The sequence below is a fragment of the Populus trichocarpa genome, chromosome 14 (assembly GCF_000002775.5).
Source record: "Populus trichocarpa isolate Nisqually-1 chromosome 14, P.trichocarpa_v4.1, whole genome shotgun sequence".
NCBI lineage: Eukaryota > Viridiplantae > Streptophyta > Magnoliopsida > Malpighiales > Salicaceae > Populus > Populus trichocarpa.
This window is the reverse complement of record NC_037298.2, coordinates 9,569,609-9,596,773: the sequence shown is the minus strand read 5'-3', so window position 1 is coordinate 9,596,773 and position 27,165 is coordinate 9,569,609. Positions and strand designations below refer to the sequence as shown.

Here is a 27,165-nt window from a genome sequence, read left to right as displayed (position 1 = left end):
AATAATCCAATTGGAAAAAAACTAATAAATAAATAAAAAAAAAAAGAAAAAGAACAAGACACATGGGCTTGAAGTAGGCCACGTGCTTGAGCCTTTTTATTTTTAAATTTTTTTTACGAAACGAATGATTTGTCGCTCGCTTCTTGATTTTTTGGAAAAAAAAGGCGACGTGTTGCTTGTCCTGCCCAGATTCCAACGACTTCCGGTCGGTGGAAAGTTGATGTTGTGATGTTTCGGATCAAGAAAAACTCATTCTCAACCATATTTTGATCAAAAATACCAAACACATCATAGAAAAAACATATTCATGACCTTAAATAACAAAAACAATAGCCTAAAAACCAATAACAAACCCGAAACTAAAATTATTTCTTGGCTCAAATTTACCATATTGGACAAGGTTAAGGGAAAATAACACCTATGATAAACTCTTATCTTCAAAAGAAATCTATTAACATCAAAATTATTTTTTTTATTTAAATAGGTGTCAATCAAATTTTTTTTTTCTACCATCGAAATTCAACCTCTCTCTCTCCTCTCTCAAACTAATAATCAAAAAATAAAAAAAATTGAAAATTGAGATTAAAATTGAAATGTATAAATTTTGAGGGATCTAAAGTTTATAATTTAAAAATTCAAGGAGCAAAATGAATGTTTCACCTCAAGTTTAAAATAACCATATTTTTTTGCCGTCTTTTTTAGTTTGGTCTTATTCTTTGGATTTTGTTATTCATCAATAAATATACTTTAATTGATCATTGATTCAGGCTTATAAAAATGCAATTAAAAAAAAAGAAAAAAAGAATGAAAAAAAAATCATTATAACAATTCATAATTATGATTTGTTCATGTGTAAACAATGATGCAGGGAAAAATATTTTCTTCACATCTCTTATTGTTTTGTATAATAATAAAACAATAATTGTAATGTAATCCAACACTGTCTTATTATTATTATTATTGCAGTGAACCTCAGAAAAATAAAATAAAATTGATAATCCCTAAGAACTATGACGAGGTTGATTTAAGGTGAGTTATACTTCTATCCATGTCTTATATCAATTTTGTTTTTAAATTTTATTTTTAATATAATATATTACAACGATATAAAATTATAAAAAAATTAATTAATTTTTTTTTTAAAAAATTAAAAATATTTTTTAAATACAATAACAAACATACTATTATTAAAAAAAAACACTATACATGCCCTTTAATCATAAAAAGATTGTCCAATTTGCATGGGTTGGTTAAATTCCTCCCTTTTGGAATAAATTATTAATTGAATTTTGTAGTTTTGCAAAATGAATAAAACAGTTCTTGTAGTTTCAACTTTCAAGGATCAATTAATTAATTAGCCCTCTTCACCCGTTTTTAGTCCTTTTAAAATAAATTTATTTTGTTAAAAAAAACAGAAAAAGAAAAAGGAAAAGAAGGAGCTAATAATATGAAAAAATAATATATATATTTTGAAAATAAAATAATATAGATCAAGCATGATTAATATTAATTCAAGAACTAATTGAATAATTTTTAAAACTAGAAAAACCAATTTTATAATCCACTCTCACTACTCGTCCAATGAATTCCCCAGTGACCCATAGTGGGGGGAAGGCCACCCGTCTCCTGGTGGTGTCTTGAAAAGGAAAGAAAAAAAAAAAGTGGAAAAGGTTCGTTGTAACGAGATGAGGAGCGTCTGATGAAAGCGGAAAACAAGAAAAAATAACAAGATCAAATCAAGAATCAATCAATTCAAGGCGGGGCTTCGACACTCGACAGGCGTCCTTCTCTGCTCTCTATGATTGGCTACCGACCGTCTCTTCTTTTATCTTTATTATAATTTAAATAAAGAAAAAGAAATGGACCTGCAAATGAAAGTAGCCCAGGCGGTTCATGTCTTGAATCACGATACCCAATCCTGCAACCGCGTCGCTGCCAATCAATGGCTCGTTCAGTTCCAGCAGACCGACGCCGTTTGGGAGGTCGCCACTTCCATTCTCACCTCCGATCATCTCCACCTTCAGCAGCAGACGCCGCCGCCGCCTTTTGTCTCCGATTTAGAAGTCGAGTTCTTCGCGGCACAGATTCTCAAACGAAAGGTTTGTTCTATTTCGTTACCTTGAATACTTCAATGCTGTGCTTCGCTAAGGTAAAAGCTCTTGGCTTCTTCCTAAGGCAAAATGACGGACTGTTTCTCGGCTTGAATCTGAGTGCTCCTGGATTATGGAATTTCGAACAAAAATACCATTTTTGTTCTCTGGTTATTCAATTTGACTGTTTATTTACTTCAAGCTGACCTTCACCATTCTCATGCAGATCCAAAGTGAAGGCCATTCTTTGCAGTTAGGAGTTAAAGATGCTTTGTTAAATGCTCTTCTCGTGGCTGCCAAAAGATTCAGTTCAGGTCCTCCCCAGGTGCTTCAAATTTCTTTGGACTAATGGGTGCTCCACAGCTTGGACAGCTGCTGTCATTGAGCTATAACATTGAGTAATTGGAAATGAAATGTGTTTTTGATGAATTATTGTGCTATCTTAATGACAGCTTTTAACACAAATCTGCCTTGCACTTGCTGCCCTTATGCTTTGTGCCGTTGAGCATGGAAAACCTATCGAGCAGCTTTTCTACAGTCTTCGGACTCTGCAGAGCCAGGATGATGGTAATGTTGCTGTGCTGGAGATGCTCACTGTTCTTCCTGAAGAAGTTGTTGACACTCAAAATACTGATTGTAGAGTAAGTCCAGCCCATAGAAGTCAGTATGGCCGAGAGGTTTAGGCTCTTTCTTCAAACTTATTTTTTACTATTCTAGTTTTTGTATTTTTACCCTTTTGTCTCTCAACTTGTCTGTCGACTTCCTCACACAATTGCCTTTAAAGCAGCTTCTCTCACATACTCCTATGGTTCTTGAGTTTCTACTGGAGCAATCTCAGAAAATTTCCGATGGTGGTGTTCAACTGCATGAAAGAAACAGGAAAGTTCTCCGTTGCTTATTGAGCTGGGTAAGTTCAGATTTTCTACATGTTTTGATATTATATCTGAGTAGTTCTATCATCGCCCTTATTTTTGCTTTTTGCACTCAGGTACGAGCTGGCTGCTTCTCAGAAATTCCTCGAGACTCATTGCCAACGCATCCACTTCTTAATTTTGTGTTCAACTCTTTGCAGGTAAAGATAATTGTCTTATTGGTTAACTTCGTGTTTGAGATTAATGACATTCTCTTATTCTGGTGGATGTAGGTTCCATCTTCATTTGATCTGGCTATTGAAGTCCTTGTTGAACTTGCAAGTAGACATGAGGTAGGATCATGCCATATTGTAGATTTATTGGCCACTTATGATATACAAGAATAGACACATATACCTTGTTCTTATTTTTCTATACAGAAGAAAGTTATATTTGCTGTTAATGCACTCACCATATTAATCAAATTGCAACTATGATAGTTCTAGAGTCCAGGGATCCTGGGTTAAGTAGGAAAAACAGTAGTTCTCTTGCAACAATTTCATAAAAGTTAGGGGTGTAGTAAGTGATAGTATTGAATTTTGATAATGAAAAAAATAACCAAGAATCGTCATTTCACTGTCTCATATCTATCACTGATAAACAAAAGAAATTCAATACAAAGATATCCACATGAGTATGGTTGAAGGAGGAAAGGTTGCAAGATCCTATAGAGGTGTGTTGTCTTTGCTCCCAATTGCACGGGGAAGGTGTAACTTTTGCAAGGATCTTCCTTCATCAAGGCGGTTGTTGTGGCATAGTATACTCATGTTTTGCCCTTTTTTATTGACTTTAGTTTTCCTTTTTTTCCTTCTAGGAGGATGCCTTCTCCTCATTACCAAGAAATGAAAAATTCACTTTTAGTTGTGATTGCTTTTTGTAGGGGCTACCTCAGGTTTTGTTATCCAGAGTACATTTTCTCAAAGAGGTGCTTCTTATTTCAGCTCTTAGCAGCAGAGATGAGAAAGTGATTAGTGGGCTTTCATGCTTGATGTCAGAAATTGGGCAGGCAGTACGTGTTTTTGCATGACTTCATGTTGCCCAATACTTCTGTATCCAACCTTCTTATTAGCTTTCTACTTTTTTTGTATTATTTTTAATGTACCACCAGACACCTTCTCTGATCGTAGAGGCAAGTGTTGAGGGCCTTGCACTTGCAGATGCTTTATTGAGGTGATTTCTCTATCGTGTTATTTATTTCTGATACCTGTGTTACTAATTTAATAAGGAAATTTCTTATTAGTTTTGAAGATTTATTGGAGATAAGTGACATGTTTGAGAGATGTCTTTCCAGAATGCTCTATTTTATGTGCTCACATGCCTCTAAAACTTAGCACCATGCTTCTTGAGGAGGGTTTTATTTGGTATTTCATGTAAAATTGTAGTGCTTAAGTAGTTAATCTAAAGTCTCAGCACAAGGATAGTACCAAACGTTTCTGACCTGGGAAGCCTGTCTAAGTATGTTGTTAAAGCTTCCTGCAGCTTGTTGATGGTTTCTCTTTACGTGTTCTGTTCATTCATGTCACATTTGTTTTATGCCTAATTTGTTTACTTTGTTACCAGCTGTGTGGCATTTCCAAGTGAAGACTGGGAGATTGCAGACTCAACATTGCAATTTTGGTAATGCTATTTATTAAATCATCTATGGTTTTAGATGGATACATAAATATACAGGTCGGATACATGCTTTTGTTCTCGTGCACTGTTTTTTTCAATGAACTATATATACATTTAGCTTAGGTGTAAAAATTGTGGTTGCATTGTAACTTTAGAATATATTGGAGGTGTAAGTAAAACATTATAAACAAACGAGGAAGAATTGGACAACGTCTCAACTTCTAATTGGTTTATAGGCCAAAGAGATGTTGTAATGTCTGGGACAAGGAAAATGCTGTACCATTCAATTGTAGAGTATTTACTTAATGGGTGAGGTGGTTGGTGAATAGCAGGTTGAACAATGTTGCCACTAGTGAAAACTACCAATTGGTTGGTTTTAGCATTTGGACTAAAGAAGCAAGGATCTGATTTTTGCTATGGATAGGATGAGATTTAAAGGCTGAACAGTGGCCAAATTTCCAAGATGTGATTTCTGAATTTTTGATACAACAACTCAGAGATGGGTCTGGGGTTTGGTGGGCTGGTTTAGTTGGAGGAGAAACATTGGACGTGTAATCAGGGTTTGCTTTGTAGTAAGTTGGGGAGTGTTTGGGAGTGATTACAACAAGAAAGTAAGAAAATCAGAGGCTGCCTTGCTGCTGTGAACAGTCCAAATTGGAGGAAAGAGGGAGGAAGAGGAGCAACAGGAAGTGTGCACCCAAGAGAACAGAAAGATACCATGTTAAGCATACTTGCAAATTCAGCACACTCATAATTCCTTTATCTAGTAAATCAGTCAATACTTATGAAGGTTGCTTAATGAAGTTGATCCATTACAAAGATTGAGAAGATGGCATTCACATTTAGTTACTATATGTGATTTTTTCTGTTGATTACCAATGGGTCCTTTGTTAAATGATGAAGCATGATAACTGTGACCATGTTTTTTTTTTTCTTTCCCCAGGTCTAGTCTTGCAAGCTATATACTTGGTCTTGACGCAGAAGGTGCAAAAAATAGGAAACATTCTGAAGACATGTTGTTTTCTGTATTTTCAGCATTGTTGGATGCTCTTTTATTGCGCGCTCAGGTTTTACCTTACTATTCACCCTTAATTTTTCTTCTTCTTCTCTTGAATCTGGGTATATCTATTTCATGTGATGTTAAATGCACTACATTTGCATCTGTTCCCATTAACCTTCTGATCTTGTGGGTTTGTGATCATAGTTCAAACCAAGATTTCTTTTTCTTATGATAAGAGAAAATTGTATTAAAAGCATTACAAAAGCTTGATGTAGGATAAGTCATCCTCACAAATAAGAAAGCAGAAGGAAAATCATGTAAGAACAGCCCAATCCTGCTGTATATCAGCTCAAGAAACTCCCCTAAATGCACCTGAAGCATGACATACCAATGAAGAAAGGAAACCTATCCTATCCCACAACATTTGTCTTGAATTTTACTGGTTCTTAAAAACTCTTAACATTCCTCTCCAAGCAGGTACACCTTATAACTGCACAAATAGCACTAAACCACAAAGTCTTACGATCTTCCCTCTCACCAAAATCCACAAAAGAGATTAAAATCTGACACTCAATGTGGTAATACCCTAGAATCTCCACCATAAATAAACAATCTTCACCACATATCCATTACACAAGCGGACAATGTAAAAGTAAGTGACAATGAGACTCATTGCTTTGTTGACAGATAACACGGATATTGGGAAATAAAGCCTCATGAGGCCTTCTTATTTACAACAAATCATTATTAATTTTGTTGAGCACTACTTTTCAGGTAAAGAGTTGGGAGCTGAAGAAGTTTGAGAGAAGTTTCTCTATGTTCTTATTATAACTGAAGAGTATAATACAATATATATAGGAGAAGAGTGCTAACCTACAGTCTATCAAAATAGGAAATATTTACTAGACAGGAAAGGATCCTACACTAAACTAGAAAGGAATAATCTATGAGATCTGGTTTAGCTAATACCAGATTCCCCTAACTGATTTTGAGGGAGATTTCCACAGGGGCTTGGGAAATATGACAAAAAAAAGGACTTCAGACCTTTCAAATGGCCAAACTCTTCAATCGGTTCTCCCAGTTAAAACAAAAGAATTAAGAACAAAGCAAATTTAGGAGATCCTCTTATTTTCTATCATTAGATTCCTTAAAAAATGAAAGTTCAAGTTTATATTAATCCCCTGAAATGAACAAAAATTAGAATAGGAGCTCTATGCAAACTAGAGAGGCGATAAAGATGAGAAATAGAGGCTTTATGTTTCAATGGCTAATCAGATAGTGGGGCTTATGAGAAATTTCCTTTGGTCAGGTATGGAGGAGAAAATGAGAGATTATTTGGTGAGCTGGGAGGTCTTGTAAATCCAAGAGTGAAAAGGGTTTCAGACTGGATCATTTGGCGCAGAAGATTATAGTTCACGTAGGAAAATGGCTGTGGCGCGATTCTTTGTGGCACAAAGTTGTCTGTAATGCTTATGGTGCACATGCTAATGGTTGGGATGCCAAGCTTGGATCAGTTGTCTCACACTTGAGTCTGTGGAAGTTTATTTCACTGGCTTATTCACATTTTCTTTCTCAATTGAATTTTAAAGTGGGAAATGGAATCTGCATTTTGGTTTGGGAAGATTTGTTGTTAGGGGAAACTCCCTTTTCCATTGCCTTTTCAGTTGAAACCACATTTTAATAGTTTTCGGCACCAACCTTTGGAGGTGGAGTGGAATTTGTCATGGTAGATGAATAGGAGCAGGTTTATAAGTTTTGAACATGCAAAGATGATGGCATTGCTTTTAGATGTTTAGTCAAATTCTGGTTTTGTGTGTGTTGAGGTAGAGAGATACCTTATGTGCTGTGTCAGAGCTATTACATAAATACTACATCTGTCGTTGTTGACATGCATTTATCACACTGTTGATGTTGCCAGTTATTTGATTACATCTCACTTTCTTATATAAAAGGCTATGAATTTCAATTTGGGGCCATGAAAAAATTTAGAAAGAAGAGCACTAGTGTTATGATTTTCCATTGATTCTGATGATTGAACATCCAGCATAGGTTTTTGCTATAAGTAGTGAAGGTGGAAGTATTTTCTTCTTTGAATTAAATATAGTGTAAGATATGATCTGTTTTGTATGCTATTAAGAGTAATTTATGTGTCTTCATACTAATACTATAACTGTATTGAAAATCTGGTTTTATAGGTTGACGAATCTACATTCATTGATGAGAGTGAAACAGTTGATTTGCCTGATGGTCTTGCGCATTTCAGGATGAATCTTGTTGAACTTTTGGTGGATATTTGTCAGCTTCTAAAACCTACAAGATTTGTACAAAAGGTGCTCCTTACATACTCGCACACCATGAATAAGTGCATGTACATCTATTTTTGTCTCATTATTTGGGAGGAAATGAAACAGGAGATTGAAGAAGTTAAGGAAGCAGCTGTTTTCATGGAGGATAAAAGAAAACAGTGGAATCTTACTTTGAGAGTGTCTTTTACATAAAAAAAAAAAATGTAGAGGGGTTATGACTGTTATCTTCAAACAACATCCTCAAATGCTATCATGTTGCTGGAATGCTCCCTAATGGTTATCATGATCTGATTCCTGTTCAGTGCCTATATGACAGTAAAGGATTAGGGATGCCTGAATTCCATTAAATAACACAAACCGTATTAACTTTGTGGAGGCTTCTCTGTGGATTAAGAAGGTTATGTAGGATTTCGTGTTTTCAGGGGAGAGAGACCACTTGGTTAGTTGGATGTGTGCTTAAAATTGAACTAGAAAATTGGTTTTGGATTGCACTCATGTGAATCCATGAAAATTCATATTCAAGGTTTCTCCTCATTTCTTTCCTCTTTTAATGTTGGAAGCAGGTACTTTGTCCTTCATTTTTTTGGGAAGGACTTGTGAGGCCAGAGGGAGCTTCTTGTTCCGGATACATTACTCTTATTTATCTTTCCACTTTTCCAGCAGCCTAATTTTCTAGCTTCCATGTGTTTTCTTTTTCATCTTTCCTGTTAATAATATCCCTTTTCCACAGAAATAAATGTCATTTTTGACAAAAAAAACTAACCATCTCAGAGCCAAGCCATGTGAAATATGATCTGTTTTTGTCAGTGTCATTTTCACTCAATACCACGTTAATTTCCTGAGCAGATAAAGACTGTATGGTGGTAATGCAGGCTGATGAAGGGGAAGTATTGAAGTTGAGGGTTGGGAAAGCCAAGAGGATGTGAGGTGTTCTCGATGGAGTTTAATTAAGTGTTTAGTTCTACTGTTTCGCTTAGATTAGTGGAATGTAAATCTAACCATTGCTGGTTATTTGCAATGTCACTGGAACATGAGATGTTACACTGTACAATCTTCACATTAGATTCTTTGCTATTAAAAGTGTTTTGTCCATCCACTGCTACTGAACCAGAAGCAGAACATAAGATCTCAAAGTGGTTGTTTTCTTATTGTACAGGAGTGGAAGTCTCAACACTCCTTTTGTTTATCAATTCCTTTCCTTTTTTCCTTAATGTTGTCTTCCATCCTTCTTCTGAAACTAAGATTTCAGATCTTAGTTGCCTTTATGGTAGATGATGATGTCCTTTTTTGCTTCTTTAATTTTTGTTGTAGCTTTTCTTTGGTGGTTGGGCATCACCAAATGTATCAATACCTTGGAAGGAAGTTGAAACCAAACTGTTTGCTCTTAATGTGGTAAGTGCAACTTGCTACTGTGATTTTGCTGTTATCTTTCTTGCATTGTTTTCTTGTATTTCTGTGTTATTTCTATCTTCTGTAAGTCTGTATCAAGCAGAAATTTATTTTTTGGCCATACAGCAATTGATCCCTGTAAATGTACCAACAAAATTTTTATATTATGTACAAGTACGTTATATGATTAAAGGCTGTTTCGGTATTACTTATTTCTTAACAGCTGAATCTTGGAAATGTTTAAGATGTTTCTCTGCTGTCACCACTATGAGGTCACCCTGCACATGATCTTTTACCAAGCCTGTAGGGAGTTCTTACAGCCATTCATTTTTCCCCCTAAAGGAGCTTCTATAAAACTTGCATAGTGGTCACTGCATTATAGTAATACAGTATTAGTCTTATTGTATTTCCTTTTCCAGGTCTCTGAATTGATTCTACAAGAGAGCCAGGTCTTCGACTTCTCGGTGATTATGCAGTTGGTGACAATCTTTTCCAGTATCCCTCCCAACAAGCTTAAGGGATTTATGTGCATTGTATGTGCGATATGTCCTTTGCTAATTTATGTATTTTTGAAAATCTTGAGCAAAATATCAGCTTCTCAATAATAACACTTTATTGGAAGAAAATTTGTACATCCCACCGTTTAACTCTGGGATGAATAGGTTTTGTTTGTTCTTATTTTTTACTAGATAATTATTTTCATTTTAGGTATACAGGTCACTCGCAGATGTTGTTGGTTCCTATTCCAAGTGGATTTCTACATTTCAAACTATCGCTAGGCCTTTACTGTAAGCATACTTGTACATTTGAGAGCTATGGCTTATGTTCATATATGATTTAAGTGCGAATCTAGGTGTATTTTGCTCTGTTATATGCATGTTAGAATTGCCTGCCTCATCAACATTTCCTTGGTGTTACTTTGACATCATTTATTACATTGAACTCCTTAGAAAATAAGGCTTTGTTTGCATTATCTGGCAGCATTGTTCCTTGCTTTCAAGTTTTCTTTTTGTGCTGATTTGCTACTTTCAGATTATTTCTTGCTGCGGGCATTTCAGAGCCCCAGTCCTCAAATGCTTGTGCCTCCGCCCTGCGCAAATTTTGTGAAGATGCTTCTACAGTTATTTATGAACCTGCAAATCTGGAAGTTTTGATGTGGATAGGAGAGGTACTGCTCTTGTTTTTGCACTTGTGGATTTTTTTTTATGTTAAACTAATATGTCTTGACGGATTTAGTGTTTCCACGTCTTGGCTGAGATGCAAGTCTTCAACCACGGTTTCTATTAAAGTGAAATTTAAGTCTAACAATTGGAAAAGTGCTTTAGTTGCCTATGCATGTGTAAACATGTTTGAATCATAGTACTCAAGATATTCCTGATTGATACATTGTATGGATTTTCTTTCTGAATGTCTTACAATGCTGCTATCAAAACTCTCTTATTTTGTTATGGCATTCCTCTTTCTGCAAGTCCCGTAAACTGCATGTTTCCTTGATCTGCAATTTCCAGAACAACTAAAACAGAGAGCCAATGTGAAATAGTAGGATGGTAGCATCTCAGTGTTTTCCTTGGCCTTGCAGTTCATGGTACCACTTGAAAAACAAACATTAAATGTCCCCCTCTCCTAAAAGAAAAGGGAAACATTGTACATCCCCTCCCTAGAAAAAACACAAATAAAGTTTCATCCTTGTGATCAGTAAATCTTTAAACACCAGCATTGCTATTGATACTAGAAATGCTATTGATCATTTTGTAGCTTGTGGTTATGGCGTTAAATGGACTCAAACACACAGCATTTCTATTTGACCACTGCATATCTCTACCTCTCATACATGGTGATCTGGTAATGTCATTATTTTATTTGTCAGGCTTTGGAGAAGAGGCAATTACCTTTGGAAGATGAGGAGGAGGTAGTTAGCGCGATAAGTATGATCCTTGGTTCTGTAACAAACAAAGAGCAAAAGAACAGCCTGTTGGCTAGGCTGCTTTCTTCTTGCTATGAAGCTATAGGGAAACTGGTAAGCTCTCAAGATTCTCTTGCATGTCTACTTGTCATATTTATTTTACCTCTTGCAACAGCCATGTTATCCTTGTCTTTTAACTTCTAGCTATCAGCTTTCTTTGTATTATCTTGTGTTCATATGGTTGTGCTTCTAGCTCCTAGTCATTTTCTTTGCCAAATGATCTAAAGCGAAGCATTTTCCTGTTTTAGTCCTATACCTTTTGCTTTTAAAATACAACTGATTCTAGAAGAGCTCCTTTTCCCCTTCAGTAAGTGACATGAAGTCTAGGGAGCAAGTTGGAGTTTAGATTTTGGCATCCTTTCTTCAATATAGGGCATAGCTATGTTAGTCTTCTAGTATAATTTTTCTTTAGAAGCATTTGAAGTGTGCCGGCATTATCATTTGGTAAAGGAAGGAATTTACATAGCATGGCAAGGCAGATTGTAAGTGAGACACGATTTCACAAGCTTTATATTTGAACCTTGGTTACATTTGCTTTCCAGATGACATTTCAGTAGCCTCTTTTTGATAGATTCTCATTGCACCTGTAGTGGGAGTAGACGAAAGATAAAATAGTTGCTTATGATTTCCTACCTTTGCAAGCAGGACAGTGTACACACTTGATAATCCTCTATGAGGCTGTTCAGTTGCTGTGGTTGATTTTTTTTTTCTGGATAATATTTAATGTCTAATAGAGGGAGCATTGTCAAATGTGTCAGCAGGTCATAGAAGGATGGTAGGCTTCCATGTAGTTTAGAGAATAATAGGATCTTGTTTGTTTCAGTTTGCTTATAGTTGAGTTGAGACCATTACAAAAAGACCTGCTTTCCATGCCTTTTTACCAATGCATGTTTCATATTCCATGGCGTGTGTTAATCTCAAACAATATTTAATAGCTTACTGTTCTTTCAGGTTAATGAAGGCAGCAGCGATTCATTCAGACAAAATCCAGCTGCTTATACGCAAATTTTGAACTCAGCAGCAAGAGGGTTATACAGGTATACTATTGAGACAGATGAGATTTGTCATCGTGTATATGTGCAATTTTTAACTTGTGCAATCATGTGTTCATTGAGGTCAAGACTTGATACTTTTCATCTCAGCTTTTTGTGGAAAGGGAATGGATTCCTTGGATTTTATCTAAAAAAAATTCCTTGTAGAAATACAAGAAAAATAGTTGAGCTCCTTTCTCTGAGCATCAAAAGCTTGCTGTACTATGAAAGTCCTGCCCCAAACCTAGTTGAGTAATCCTAGTTCTTTTATATTTTCTGTTTCCCTTCTGAACAGGTGGCAGTGCTTCGGGTTTTATCTTATTTGTTTGTGCTAGAAGAATGAAACTTAAAAGTGTTCTTCCTGTCCGAATTTGTGTAATTGGACTCCTTTCCAAGAGCATCACACATGTACTCTGGAAAGACTATAAACTGAAAGTCCAATGCCTTCTTTTAAGTATCAACTCTTTTTTCATTTTTTGATTGATTGGAACCTCACCATTGGTATGCATGCCCACCTTATATGTTGTTTATTATTTGGCTACGGCTTTGATGTTTAATTGTTTAATTTACAGGATGGGAACTGTATTTAGTCATCTTGTAATGCCTCATCCTAGTGGTCCTGCTGCTGATGATCCTATATTTGGTCTGCTAAGCACCTTTTGGCCCATGTTAGAGAAACTACTTAGGTCTGAACACATGGAGAATAGTAATTTATCTACCGCAGCTTGCCGAGCTCTTTCACTGGCAATTCAGTCGAGCGGTAATTGGAGGGTGTTCTTTTTGTTTTTTCCCCATCCTTTTGTTAGTTTTATGTCCACATAGTTCATTTACTTTGTTTATTTGATGAGTAACCATATAATTTAAAAGCCATGACCGAAGTTGCATATTGCAGGGCAGCACTTTGCTTTGCTATTGCCCAGTGTACTAGATTGCCTATCAACCAATTTTTTGTCATTCCAGAGTCATGAATGGTATATCAGAACAGGTATTTTCAATTATATATGCACGTGCTTGCATTTACAGCATAGTGGAAATACTATCTTATAATTCAGGTCTGAATAATTTGGTGAAATTAAAAGCCACTTTTCATGATTCTTGATGACACAAACAGACGTGAATTCTATGACTCAAAAGTTGTATTTCATTACATTCATATCCGCGTGTCTATTCATGCCATCTTTAAAAACAATGTTGTAATGCTCAGCATCACTCTAATTGTTTTTTTTTTTTTTTTCATTATGAATTATTTAAACTTGTGCAGTAAAAGGTTACATCAATTACAAATTGTAGTCAGCATTGTTTATTATTATACACCTTTGTATATGATTCAATTATTTTCCACATGTTTACTTATCTTCTGTTTCTAATGTGTTTTTTTCTTTTTTTTTGTAACGGGGGAAGCTTCTGTTGTCATTGAAGAATTCAGTCATAAAGAGGAATTTGGACCTTTGTTTGTCATTACTTTTGAAAGATTTACACAAGCAACATCAGTTATGGGTCTTAATTCTTCATATATATGTGACCAAGAGCCTGATTTAGTGGAGGCTTACACAAATTTTGCTTCCACTGTGGTGCGTGGTACTCATAAGGTTTGGTATACTGTTCTGGTCAATTTTTATCTCTTTTTTCCTCTTGCCTTTGATTATGGAAAATATGAAGCAACCTCATTAAATAGAACTTTCAAGGGTAATCTTCATCTCTTGGATTTCATGTCATAGCATCTATACCTGGACTGAGCATATCCAAGTAGATGAATTTGTTCTTCAGAGGTTTATTGATACTTAACTACTTCAAGCTAATAGTTTTGAATGACTTGTTCTGCTGTTTGATATATTTCAGGAAGTATTAGCTGCATCTGGTTCTCTCCTTGACGTTTCCTTTCAAAAGGCAGCTATATGCTGCACTGCTATGCATCGAGGAGCGGCGCTGGCAGCAATGTCATATTTGTCATGTAAGTATAGCAATCCTGCAGTGCTGAGGTCTTCCAGTTTGAATGCTTGATAATCTCTTGATGGTTTCTCACTTCTTGTGAGGCTAATATGGAATGCATAAAAAAACATGTAGCGCTTCAATGTTGTTAACCAATAGAAATAAAATTTCAAGAAAGATGAACATGGAAAATGAGACAATTTGAAGGGTAGAGGGACTGTTAATTTTCGTGTTAACACCTAATTGAGTTGCTACAGGGTTAAAAAAACAGTGTTGAAATTTTACGAAGTGTTATTGCTAAGTGTATTTCTTTCCGAAGAAATAGTTGTTAATGGTGTAAGAACCATTAAGAGTGTGAATGTTGGAGTTGTTTTGTTGTACAAATCTGAAGGGTTTAAACTCATGGTGTAAAAGTTTAGAGATGCTGTAGAGAGGCTATCATGTTATGATAGTAGCGTGGTTCAATGGTCACGAGTGGTGGTGGTGGTAGCTTTAATCCTTTTAACCTCTGTTAGTCAATTTGTATCTAGTTGAACACTAACTCTTATCGTCTCCCTTAACGTTTAATTCTTAAGGGTTAAGCATGGGTGGTTAAGAATTGGTCTAGGATATAGGGAGGTCTTAAGGTTCAAGTCTTAACCTTAGATAGTGTGTTAAAGTACAACTCTTTTGCCACCAAGTATGGGGCCTCTTTCCATTAAATACTAAATGGGTCAATAAACACAAGAGCTGACATGACTCGTTCCAAGTAGTGGATACTAGTTGTGCACTCGAATGGATCAAGAAATACCCTGCTACTTGTGGGAATATATATGTGTGTACCTGTGCATACAATACGTATATAACACATGATTCTCAACCCTGGAGTTGAACCAAATAAGGTCAACAACAAACAAGTTTGCTATCATTCAATCCATATTAATCAACCCCATTTAACACCCCTCCCACAACCAAATTTTTTATGATTTATAAAACAATTACATACGATTAGATATGCTTAGGTGTTTGAACCTGTAGATCTAAATTATAATCATCATAATGAATTAATATCATGAAGAAGCTATTACTAGGCCACTTCCTTAAAAGAAAAAAACAAAGTGAAAAAGTAGAATAATCCACCTTCGAAGAAACAAATTTTTAACATGAAAGATCTGTCCAATCATGCCTGGTTTCTGCTAATGAAGCTTTGTGAAAGTCAACAAGACTCTAAGGAACCCAGAACAACCAATCTATCCCAAGGAATTGCCAAACAAAAGTTGATTTTATGAAAAATCTTTGGCACATGCAGCTTCAGAGTGTTCTGATCTATACATGTTGCCTGTTCAACTATCTTATGCCTTTTGTGTTATTCATAATTGTAAATTTGCTTACTTTTGGACAGTCAATTATGTTATAAATCATGTTATAAGCTTGTACTTCAACTTTATTTAGGTCACTTTTCTATTATCACGTGTCTGATAATTTTCCTAATCTTTTAATTACTGGTTTTTTTCAAACATAGTCAAAAACTAAATCTCCTGTAAGTTCAAACATGGTCAAAAACTAAATCTCCTGCAAAGTGATATGTCACTTGCAACATAAAATCTTTAATGAGAGCCTGGTCACAAGCTTGGGTGTGCATGTGTGGGCATGCAAGGCTGCCAAAGACTTTTTAATACAAGAGAAACATAAATACATTTATTGAACAGCTACTTATGTCAGTTTTTTTTTTCCAGTTAAGTCTCCTCTTAAGTCTTTTTAAAGAAATGATGGTACTCAGATGACCAGCTCTTGGCATCTAATTTTTGTTTAGCTTTCTTACACAATAATCCTTCTATAAGAGTTCCCTTTATTTCTTTCTGCGTCTATCTTAAAGTTGATGTTTTTTTTTCATATTTTGAGTTAATTTATTTTTATCTATATGAATAATTTTTCTCAACCCTTCAATCTCCTGTGGATATAATTTCTCAACCCTTTCAGATTAATGTAATCAATTTGACATGTTTAGGCTTCTTGGAAGTTGGCCTAATCTCTTTGTTGGAATCCAAGAATTGTATTCTCGAGGGGTCATACAGTGCCATATCAATTCAGGTCATATCTCGTAATGGCGAGGGACTTGTATCAAATTTAGTGTATGCTTTGCTCGGCGTTTCAGCAATGTCACGGGTAAGTTTCATTGTTACTCAATATAAATCATAAATGTAATTTCCTTATGGGTCATGGGCGTGAGTGCATGATGTAGTTAAGTTAAACGCTTCAATCTTCTTTTTGATTAAAATGCTATATGATGGTATTTTAGGTCCTTCCTTCTGAATAAGTCTTGGCTTATTTTTCTTTTAAGGATATGTCATTATTGACCGCTAAACTAAGCAAACTCATGGTGCTATTTCTCCTTGCTATCAATAGTATTGTATAATTGTCTATTGAAATAGCAGTAAAAAATTGAAAAGGATTTTAACTGGAACATAAATTCATCAGAATTTGCTTTGGAAATAGAAGTTGCACTTTTATTTATTTCCCTAATTCAAAATAAATCCTTGTCTAATTATCATGTTGAACAACCTGTGAGTAAAAGTGTTCTTGAATATTTTGTTTTATTCTCCGAAGCATAACACATATAGAATCATTGGTTTTCTTAGATTGAAATAATTGAAAATAGAGAAAGAAGAAGAGGAAAGAGATAGGAAAGGAAGAGAAGTATAAAAATGATAGAAGTGCTGTCTTACTCTTTTAGACACACCCACCCTCCCCACCCACACACATATATATAGTATGTAGACAATTACATAAATACCTTGACAAGAAGAATGTAATATTTGGATAACGTAATCTAACTACTCTTTATTTGTAGTTGGTATGTTTGGCATGCTGGATTGGGTTGGACGAGAGGCTAGATTGGACGAGTTTTGTTAGTGTCCTTCGTTTGGTTTAAACTAGCATGGACTAGATAACTATTCTGTTTTATGTTTGGTAAGAATGGGGTTTAGACAATAACATGTTGTGATGACAACAATGTTTTTGTGCTGTTTCATGCAAGTAATATTATGATAAATATTTGGATTAAAAAAAAAACTATTTATCTATTCTTTGTAAATTATTAAATTTATTTTTTTGAAGTATTATTTTATTTTATTTATCTTGCGCTATTCGAGTTTCAAAAACAAAAGCAATTAATTATTTTTTCCATTAGTTTCATAAATAAAATGTCGGATTTCAAAAGCCCAAGTCATAGATTGAGGAGTATTCTTGGATTTAAAGGAAATGGGTATAGGTATTTTGGGAAGGATGTCTAAGATAATATTGTCATATGAATGGGACAGGTTTTGTCGAATTAGCTTGAAACAAAAAAGCTTGAAACAAAAAGGGCGCCTCTTGCCCATATCCCGTCTTGTGTCATTCGTAACCAAACACTCTCAAACTCATTTATCTTGTCTTGTTATTTTCCATGTACCAAATGAGCATCTTACACACTGCTGTAGCTACAAAGTGACGTGATTTTTCTTAGCATGCTAACTTGTTTTTCAAAATGAAACCTAATAAGCCTGAAATCCGAAGTACATAGAACTGGGTGCTTTCTATCTTGCTTTAGTATAGAAATAAATTAAGCATCAGAAAGGAATTGTTGAAGAGGTTTAAGGGCTAGCAAAATTGGCCTGGGTTCATCTGAACTCCCGTGTAGAGCACTTGGGACCTTCTATTTTCTGTAGCTTGATGTTTTGCTTGTATTATTCCAATACATTTTATGAAAATATTCCAGTACATTTTATGAAAACACAGCTAATACCCTTTGCTTGATAGGTTCACAAATGTGCAACAATCTTGCAACAGGTGGCTTCATTTTGCAGTTTAAGTGAGACAACAACTTGGAAGGTTGTTCTGTGTTGGGAGTCTTTGCATGGATGGCTACATGCAGCGGTCTCTCTCTCTCTCTCTCCCTCTCTCCCTCTCTATCGATCTATCTATCTATCCCGTGTCTTTGCATGTGTGAGTTAGCAAAGTTTGAGCGTGTAGGAAACAAATTTGTGAGATATACTGATTGTTGATCCATTGGAATATGAAGCGTTCACATTCTAATATAAGAGAGTAATTACTATAATGTACTGCTGAGTTGCCTATGAACCTTGTTAGATTAGGCTTCTGGATGCTTGTTTCTAGGTTTTCCTTGTGTTTTCTTTTTTCCAGTCTTGACATCGTTTGGCCACTGTAATCGCACCAGGTGCAGGCTCTTCCAGTTGAGTATCTAAAGCAGGGGGAAGCTGAAACATTAGTACCAGTTTGGATGGAGGCCCTCGTTGGTGCTGCTTCTGATTATCTTGGGAGCAAGACTTTCAATGGGGAAAAGAATAACTATGGGCATATGCAAGGAAAGGGAGGAAGAGTTTTGAAGCGCATAATTCGAGAATTCGCTGATAGCCACCGCAACGTCCCCAATTTGACCTAATTCCTGCCCAAAGGCTGACTTATATCAAATATGGCTGATTCAACCTGCAGCTTCAAGAGCTACTGAGCCATTTGCTGCTGTCAGTACACTTGCTTTGAAGCTTGGTGGATCGAGGGGGTCAATGTTTCGAGCAAGGCCCCCGCATCGTAACTATTATTCTTTAGCCTAACCTTCTTTGTACAGTCTTGTCCTAATCCAATTTTGATAGATCTCTTTCGTAAGATATATATATATTATTTATTAGCTCTTTAGTTTTGCTCTGCATGAGCGGCTGGAGATAAACTTTGTAGAGGATAGATACTTGAGAAAGAAATCAACACTGCCTATTTTCCCCAGAAACAAATGGTATACTTCTGGGCTAAAGAAGTCATTGTTTGACTTGTAGTTTGTTTGGCCTTATTGTACCTGAATTACTAATTTGCATCATATCCTTCTCTGGTTTGCCTCTGGTGCACTGGATTTGGCCTGTAGGGACAATGATTGTTTTTTTGTAGATAAGAACGAAGAAAAAGACTTCGAGACAAATCAAGAGAAACTAATTAAACAATGAGGTTCGATATGAACTAGAGCCCAAAAAAGAAATAACAATTTGCATTGATGAATTTGCAGAACAAAGATCTCACTAACTGATCACCTCAGAATGGAATATACCACTTTATTACATATGTCCGATGGAGACTTCCTTCTCTAGGATGAATTGAATTTTTTTAAACATAGAAAAATAATATCTAATTCACATGAATTTTTTTGATATGGTTATTAAATTTAACATAGTATATTAAACTTGAAAATTATCGATTAATTCTTTGTTTAGCTTAGACTTCAAATTAAATTGTATTGAAGTTGTTTAGATATGATATTGTCGATTTGATATTTTTTAAAAAATAATAATAATTCAGGTTAATTTACCAAACTCGTGACCATAAATTATGAACTATATTATGTTCAATTAATTTATTTATTTTATTATATGACCATATTTTATAAAACTCATTCAAAATCAATTAAATATATAAAATTGAAAAAAAATATAAAAATTCATTCTTCATTCAATATCTAACATTAAATGATAAAATTAAAAAAAAATAGAATAAAAAAACCAAAACAAACTCAAAAAGACAAAAACAAAAAAGCTTAGTCGTGTCTAGGCTTATTTTTTTCTTCTTTCCTTACCCTTATTTTTTTTGGAAAAAAAAAACAACAAATTAGGTTTTTTGGTTGAAAATCTTATTCTTAACCCATTTTTATCCAACAACACTTATTAAACACCATAAAAATCATCTTAAATCATTTAACAACTCCAAAACACCACACAAAAATGAAAATCAATAGAATAAAAAAAAATTCAAAATGAAACCCGATCTTTTTTAGGCATGTTTATAAACAAAACCCATAACAATCGAACTCCTCTCGTCAATGGAATTCTTTGACACAAAAAATAACAAGTTTAGTCATCGAAAAATGGTCAAGCCGACTATTTTTTCTCTCCTCACTGTTTTAGATGAGTTTCTTTCTCCTTACTCTAACTCTTGGACCGAAAAATAGAAAAAATAAATTTTTAGATCAAAATAAAAATTGTCACTGATACGAGGTTAGCTATATATTTTCTTTGTGTTTTATATTTTAGTCTCTTAACTTTCAACTTTGTATTTTTATCATAATTTCAAGCATATTTTTTTTAATTAGGTTATAATTTCAAACTTTGGTGACTTGAATTAGTTTCCACTTTAGTTGGCTTACCATAATTTAATTTGTTTTCTACGACAGTTTCAAATTATGTAAATTTCTACTGGTGTTATTAAAATGGGTTTAACTTGATATGTCAATCCATTAACTTACCGATAAAGGATAAAGGACTTGATATTGACTAAGTTTTAATTTAAACTAGATAGGAGTTAACACAATCAAACATAATCAACTCAGTTAAATTTTGATTTGACTTTTTTAAAAAAAAAACTCAAAACAATATTATCTTAACTTTTTTATAAAAAAAAACTTGAAATGATCTTGGTTAACTCATTCAATCTATGATCTAGACCTTGGATCGGGATATGGATCAGGCTAATCTTAGTGACTTTGTTTTCTACAACATTATATACCAACGTATTAGTAATGTACTTTATTCATATCCAAGTATCCCAATAGTAAAATACTAGATTAGTGATCCATGTTGTCCTGTGGGCATAATTAATTTTCTTAACATAAAAAAATATCTAAGTGTTGTTAGCGTGTTTGAAATAAGTAAGGAAAACTTATGATTTAAGTTGTAGACCCAACTAAGTTCAATAAGTTGGTTTCATTTAATTATATGATAAAAAAACAGCAATGACAATAAAATAAACTAAATTAAAAAAAGGTGATCATAATGACATGAACAAAATAAACATTTGTTAATATTCTGAAAAGATATTTGCTAAGACTTCAAAAAGATCTCTATAATCATACTTAATAACAAAGTTGAAATTAAATTGAATTTAAAATACATTTCTAATTCATCTAATAATAAAAAGAGCCAAATCAACATGATTTTTAATGTTGAAAAAAAAATAGCATCAAATTAAAAAACAACAACTTGAATCAACCCTAGTTTAAATGGCAAACACATGACTAAGGTCATGAGAATGAGACAATCCCATAGAAAGAAAAATAAAAAAAAAATACAAAGTTTAATTCTTAATCAACCAAATGTTGAGAATAAAATTAAAAAAAAAAGGATAAAAAAACAGACACGAGTCAACCTAAACTAGCATGCCAAACTTGATACTTAAATCTCGAGACTGAGATAACCTCATAAAAATCAAATAAAATAAAATTACGAAACTCGATTACCATATCAACTAAATATTAAAAGACGGTATCGAGAAGTATTCAATTTTAAAAAAACAACTCAAAAAAAAACTCACGTCAACTCAGGTTTATCCGTTAAACTTACTACCCAGAACATGAGACTGAGATAACCTAATAAAAAGAAAAGAAAAAAAATCATGAAACCTGATTTCCAACCAAGTTAACCTTTTAAACTCGTTACCTTGCTTATGAGATCAGGATTGCTCCATAAAAGAAAAATCAGAAAAAATTACAAAGTTCAATTCTCAATCAACCCAATATTAAAAAATAAAATAAAATAATATTTTTAAAAATTAAATTAAAAAAATAAGAATAAAATATGACATCAAATATAATTACATGACATCTTGCTAGTTTGGAGAAAATCAGAGTAGAAATTGAGGGGAGTAAAGATAAAAGAAAGATGAGAAGAAATAAAAGGCTGCTAGAGCCACAATGTTGTTTTTTTGTCAACACATACCGCTTCCCAAGAAAGCTCTCGTTGAACTGCTTTAAACTCCACCAATAATAGCGGTGTTCTAACATCGAATGAAGTCGCATGCCTCGCAAGAGCGCAACAGCTCCTCTCATACACTAACATGCGGATTGCATGCCCTATCCAGTTTTTAGTTATCCATTCACTATAATTTCTCGTATTTGTTTTAGTTTCTAATGTGGTTTTTAAAGCTTTAATTATTTTAAATTAATAAAATTTAATTTAATTTAATTTTGCCAAACTAAACACTAATTGAGCGTCATATTTTTGTTATGATATTGCAATATCTCTATATTTAGACAACCAATGCAAACCATTAAATTCAATCCAAAACAAATTTTTAATTTTAATTTAATCTAATACATGGCCAATGATATTGCCACTATGACATTCCACTCACAGTAGTTACAAATTTAACCAACTTCATTAAGTATGAAGTGCTAAGAATGTGCAGTGAAATTACAAACAACCTGTTAATGTATATGGATGGAGAATTTGCCTAACACAATTGAATTGGCAAGAACAGAAACACAAAACCGAATCAATCCCTCGGCGATACACATCATTTGTCCCTTTTCTCTTGCATTTTGCTGCTGCTGTTGTTGTCGTCAAAGATGGTGACCAAACTAGTTCAAGAAAGAAAGTTTACACACGCACACTTTTAGTTTATGGTTTGAGATTATTCATTAAAACTATCATTAGTTGAAGGCTAGTGACGGGAAAATCCTCTACTTAGATCATATGGGCGAGCAAGATCTTTCTTGAGAGTCAATTCTTCTTTAGAGGTGGCTGAATCCACAGACAAGTTTTTCTTCTTTCTCGGACAAAAAACCTTTCCTAAGTATCTTTCTTGGTACATCTCGGCGAGGTGGAAATTGAGGGCTGGTGCTGGCAAAGATGTCTTGCACGAGGCGGCGACAGATTTTCTCTACAAGTGGCCAGTCATAAGTGTGAGCTTCTTCCAATTTTTCTAAAAAATCTTAAAAGACAAAGATTGAATAAAAAAATAGTATAAAGAGAGATGAAGGTTGAAAAACAAAAAAGAAATATGGGGATCGGACAAAAGAAAAAAAGGAGGAGGGGTTTAGCATGCACGCGCAAAGGGAAGCCCTAGCCCCTAAGAAACATCTTTGACTAGTCAAGTCAGTGACTACAGAGTAGTAAGCAAAGCAACTCATTTCGCCTGCATAGGAAGGGGAGCTCTTCTTCTCACAGGTAATTTTCTGAGTTTCAGCCTCTTTTCATCTGCTTTTTGTTCTTCTTATTATTAGTGTTTTTGTCTGAAATGGATGTCTTTTTTCTACAAGTAGAGAGCACAACACTATGGAAGTAGATCTGGTGATAATTTTCATCTTCCAATCTGTGTTTTTGCATCACTTGTGTGCTTGATTCGTGTCATGAGAGAGGGTCAAAACTTAGCTTTGACCTTCTTCATGACCTCAGCTCTGGTTTGTTTGATGCCCAAATATTTCATCAAGATGGAGACTTTGCTTTTGGATGGTTTTGGTTCTCTTACTTGCAAATCCTGTTTTTGCTCACCTAAGTGATAGGCCATCGTCTCTAGATGCTGGTGTCATATTTTTCAATAGCAGTAAAGTCTGTTGACACCGTTTCCTTTCCTTCTCTTTCTTGTTTCTTTTGTGGTTCTGTTGTATGGAAAGTGTGAAATAGGATTTTCTTCATGTGGGTATCTTAAGAAACTATGGAGAATTTTTAGTTGATTCGATTTTTCAGCTGACATGACTGTTAGAAGGCTTGCTATGGTTTAAAAAATATTGCTAGTTTTCTCAGTAATTGCTTCGTTATCCAGCAGATCCCTTGCCATCTGATCTTATATTAGATAAAATGCTATTTTTCTTTTCTTTGTAATACACTATCTCCACAGTTGTAAGTTTGAAGGATGCCTGGTTCTCCTTATTGTCTTCCTGTTATCCAGCAACAAAAAGGACAATATGAAAAACACTCAAAAAATTCACCTTTACCTGTAATTTGTCTCCCTTTATGAGAACATTTACTTCTGCACTATTATTTTTACTTATTACTTTATCATCCCCTCAAGCTAGGTCTTTCTTCCTGGCCTTAGCTATGCCAGACACTTCTCTCTTGAAAGGCCTATTGTGAAACATCATTTCTGTATGCTCTTGCATCAGTGTATAGTTTAACCAGCAATATTCTTCCTCGTGAAATGGAGATTCAAACATCAACCATCTTATGGGTTTCAATGTGAAGTTTACGTATCCCAGTAAATGTTTTTAGCTTCATTATATTATTAATGGAAGCTGTAGGTGTAATCATCAGTTAGATCATATTATTACTCAAGGTGCTAGATCCAACTCAACATGTTGCTGTGATAAAGAAATGCATTCTGCTAGAACTTTTTGAACTGTGAAAGTTGTTTGCATATGGTAGCCATGGATATCAAATAAAATATAAGAGGACGTTTTAAGTGTATGTTTTATGGTTTTTCTCCCCTCATTCTTTTGGTAGCCATGCAGATGAAAAGTGACATGTGAAATCTATATTTGTTTTTCATTTTCTCACCATTTTTCATTTGTCTATACTGGGAAAGTGACTTACTGGCCTCGTAAGATATGCTAATTTTTTGGGGAATTGCTTCTTGTCAGATTCATGTAATTTTTAAACACCCAAAGAAGTGCTCAATGTATATTATTTTGTAATCAAAGTGCTTATATGCTAATAATTCACAAGTTCATTTATGAATACGTGTTGAGAAAGTGATCATTCATAACATGAGTGACATTGCATTTTGAAAGATAAATAGGAACGGGACATTGCATTTTGGAAGATAAATAGGAACGGGTTTTGAGTGCGGATCTTGGAATTGTAATGTTTACTTTCTCACAAATTCTTGCAAAAATCTGCATGCAGCTTCGTGAGTACAAGCTATCCTGTGTAAAGTTCTCGCCATATAGAAAAGAAAATGCATCATTCATAGTATAAGAAAATTGATCACAGCAAAATTTAAATAACATTCAATACGTGTTCTACAAGTATTGTTACAAAAGACTCATATATGTCTTTTTCCTGATGGATGGTTTATCTTCTTGTTTATGCGGAGTTGGTTTGTATCTATGCAGGGTAACCATATAGTTTTTTTCGGCCTATAGTTAATCAACATGGCTGATGGTCATGAGTCGGACAAGAATATTGAGATATGGAAAATCAAAAAGTTGATTAAGGCATTGGAGTCTGCAAGGGGTAATGGCACGAGCATGATATCTCTTATAATGCCTCCTCGTGATCAAATATCTCGGGTCACAAAGATGTTAGGTGATGAATTTGGAACTGCTTCAAACATTAAAAGTAGGGTCAACCGCCAGTCTGTCTTGGGTGCCATCACATCTGCTCAGCAGAGGCTGAAGCTTTATAACAAGGTTCCGCCGAATGGGCTGGTGCTTTATACGGGAACAATTGTTACTGAAGATGGAAAAGAGAAGAAGGTGACAATTGATTTTGAACCTTTCAAACCTATAAACGCATCATTGTACCTCTGTGACAACAAGTTTCACACAGAAGCACTCAATGAGCTCTTAGAGTCTGATGACAAGTTTGGTTTTATTGTCATGGATGGGAACGGCACCTTATTTGGGACACTGAGTGGAAACACACGAGAAGTGCTCCATAAATTTACTGTTGATTTGCCAAAGAAGCACGGAAGAGGAGGGCAGTCTGCTCTGCGGTTTGCTCGACTTCGGATGGAAAAACGGCACAACTATGTGAGGAAAACTGCAGAGCTTGCCACCCAGTTCTTCATTAATCCTGCTACCAGTCAGCCCAATGTTGCTGGGTTGATACTAGCTGGTTCAGCTGACTTCAAGACTGAGCTCAGCCAGTCAGATATGTTTGACCCAAGGTTGCAAGCCAAGATATTGAACGTGGTTGATGTTTCATATGGTGGAGAAAATGGTTTCAACCAAGCTATTGAGCTGTCAGCTGAGATTCTATCAAATGTGAAGTTTATACAGGAAAAACGTTTGATAGGGAAATACTTTGAGGAGATCAGCCAGGATACTGGGAAGTATGTCTTTGGTGTTGATGATACATTGAAGGCTCTGGAAATGGGTGCTGTCGAAATCCTTATCGTGTGGGAAAATCTAGATATCAATAGGTACACGCTGAAAAACAGTGCTACAGGAGAAATTATCATAAAGCACTTGAACAAGGACCAAGAGGCTGATCAGAATAACTTTCGGGATTCAGCCACTGCTGCAGAGTTGGAGGTTCAGGAGAAGATGCCCTTGCTTGAGTGGTTTGCCAATGAGTACAAGCGATTTGGTTGTACACTTGAATTCGTCACCAATAAATCACAAGAGGGATCGCAGTTTTGCAGGGGGTTTGGTGGAATTGGCGGTATTCTTCGCTACCAGCTTGACATGCGATCATTTGATGAGTTGTCCGATGGAGAAGTTTATGAGGATTCCGATTAGGAATTCATGAGTAGTGTTATCACAGGACCGTGAAAGCTTTTGTCAAGTTCGGTGGGCCTTTGTTGCTGGCGGTGCCCGTGATTTGATCAAAACATTACAAGATTTTTCTGCTTAAATAATTGCATATTCAGCTGTTCATCATCAGATATTTTGGATCGTTACGGTTGACCAACAGTTTCCATTTTCTTCTCTTCGTTTCTTTCTTTCCTTTCTTTCCTCTTTGTGATCGTGAATCCTTGCAATGTGTCAAACTATTCCATGAGGATCTCACAATCACGATTTTACCATAGAACAAAAGAATTGTCTAATTGTTTGCTTGCTGTTTTTGTGCAATTAGTGGTGTTGATGGGATGCGGACAGCTGGCCAGTTATGGCATGTCATGCAACTTTATGTTAGTTATAGTCTCGTGGCATCTTGCAATTTTGCACCTTTTTGTTTGTCAGATTCGAGTGTTAAGTTGAGGCATCTCGCATTTGAGGGCATTTTCCTAGTGATGTTTTGCAGTTTTATAGCCTTTTGTTCTCTCCTCGTGCCAGATTCGGTTTAAGTTCGAGGCTTCTTTCTACTGAGGGCATTGATCTAGATGCTGCATTCATGGAGTTTGTTACTGATCGTCTGAAGTTTACAATTTCAACGTGTTCCATCAAGTTCATAAAATGAGACGTTTCCTTCAAGGAGAAAGGGGGTTGCCTGATGCAGCTATACCTAGCTACGGTTGGCTTCCAGCGTGAGCTCCTGAAA

General features: G+C 35.0%; 2 protein-coding genes across 6 annotated transcripts; both read left to right on the top strand.

Moving 5' to 3' along the window:
• Positions 1–1,596: 1,596 nt before the first annotated feature.
• Positions 1,597–19,037, top strand: LOC7458001 (transportin MOS14). Of its 5 annotated transcripts, none has more exons than XM_024584842.2 (24): positions 1,599–2,099; positions 2,317–2,415; positions 2,543–2,767; positions 2,878–2,997; positions 3,079–3,162; positions 3,235–3,294; positions 3,882–4,010; positions 4,110–4,171; positions 4,562–4,618; positions 5,559–5,682; positions 7,811–7,945; positions 9,233–9,313; positions 9,730–9,843; positions 10,019–10,098; positions 10,343–10,478; positions 11,178–11,327; positions 12,225–12,310; positions 12,877–13,064; positions 13,197–13,289; positions 13,706–13,875; positions 14,144–14,255; positions 16,221–16,378; positions 18,011–18,127; positions 18,429–19,037. In XM_024584842.2, exons 1-24 carry the CDS (start codon positions 1,860–1,862, stop codon positions 18,651–18,653), a joined length of 3,045 nt encoding a protein of 1,014 aa, XP_024440610.1. In that variant the 5' UTR covers positions 1,599–1,859; the 3' UTR covers positions 18,654–19,037. The 5 variants fall into 5 exon arrangements, with proteins under 5 accessions (XP_024440611.1, XP_024440610.1, XP_002321068.1 ...); XM_002321032.4 differs by having other exon boundaries at positions 1,600–2,099; positions 2,543–2,731; positions 13,706–13,893; XM_024584841.2 differs by having other exon boundaries at positions 1,600–2,099; positions 13,706–13,893.
• Positions 19,038–22,432: 3,395 nt separating this feature from the next.
• Positions 22,433–26,819, top strand: LOC7466289 (eukaryotic peptide chain release factor subunit 1-3). Its single transcript, XM_002321031.3, has 2 exons — positions 22,433–23,190; positions 25,074–26,819. The coding sequence occupies exon 2, from the start codon at positions 25,113–25,115 to the stop codon at positions 26,421–26,423; it is 1,311 nt and encodes a 436-aa protein (XP_002321067.1). The 5' UTR covers positions 22,433–23,190; positions 25,074–25,112; the 3' UTR covers positions 26,424–26,819.
• Positions 26,820–27,165: the final 346 nt, after the last annotated feature.

Excerpts from the sequence above, each read along its gene's own strand:
- LOC7458001 (XM_024584841.2), top strand. The coding sequence starts at position 1,860 with ATGGACCTGCAAATGAAAGTAGCCCAGGCGGTTCATGTCTTGAATCAC. Across the intron at positions 5,683-7,810 it reads CTCTTTTATTGCGCGCTCAG|GTTGACGAATCTACATTCAT; the intron begins GTTTTACCTTAC and ends CTGGTTTTATAG. Across the intron at positions 13,065-13,196 it reads ACTGGCAATTCAGTCGAGCG|GGCAGCACTTTGCTTTGCTA; the intron begins GTAATTGGAGGG and ends TGCATATTGCAG.
- LOC7466289 (XM_002321031.3), top strand. The coding sequence starts at position 25,113 with ATGGCTGATGGTCATGAGTCGGACAAGAATATTGAGATATGGAAAATC.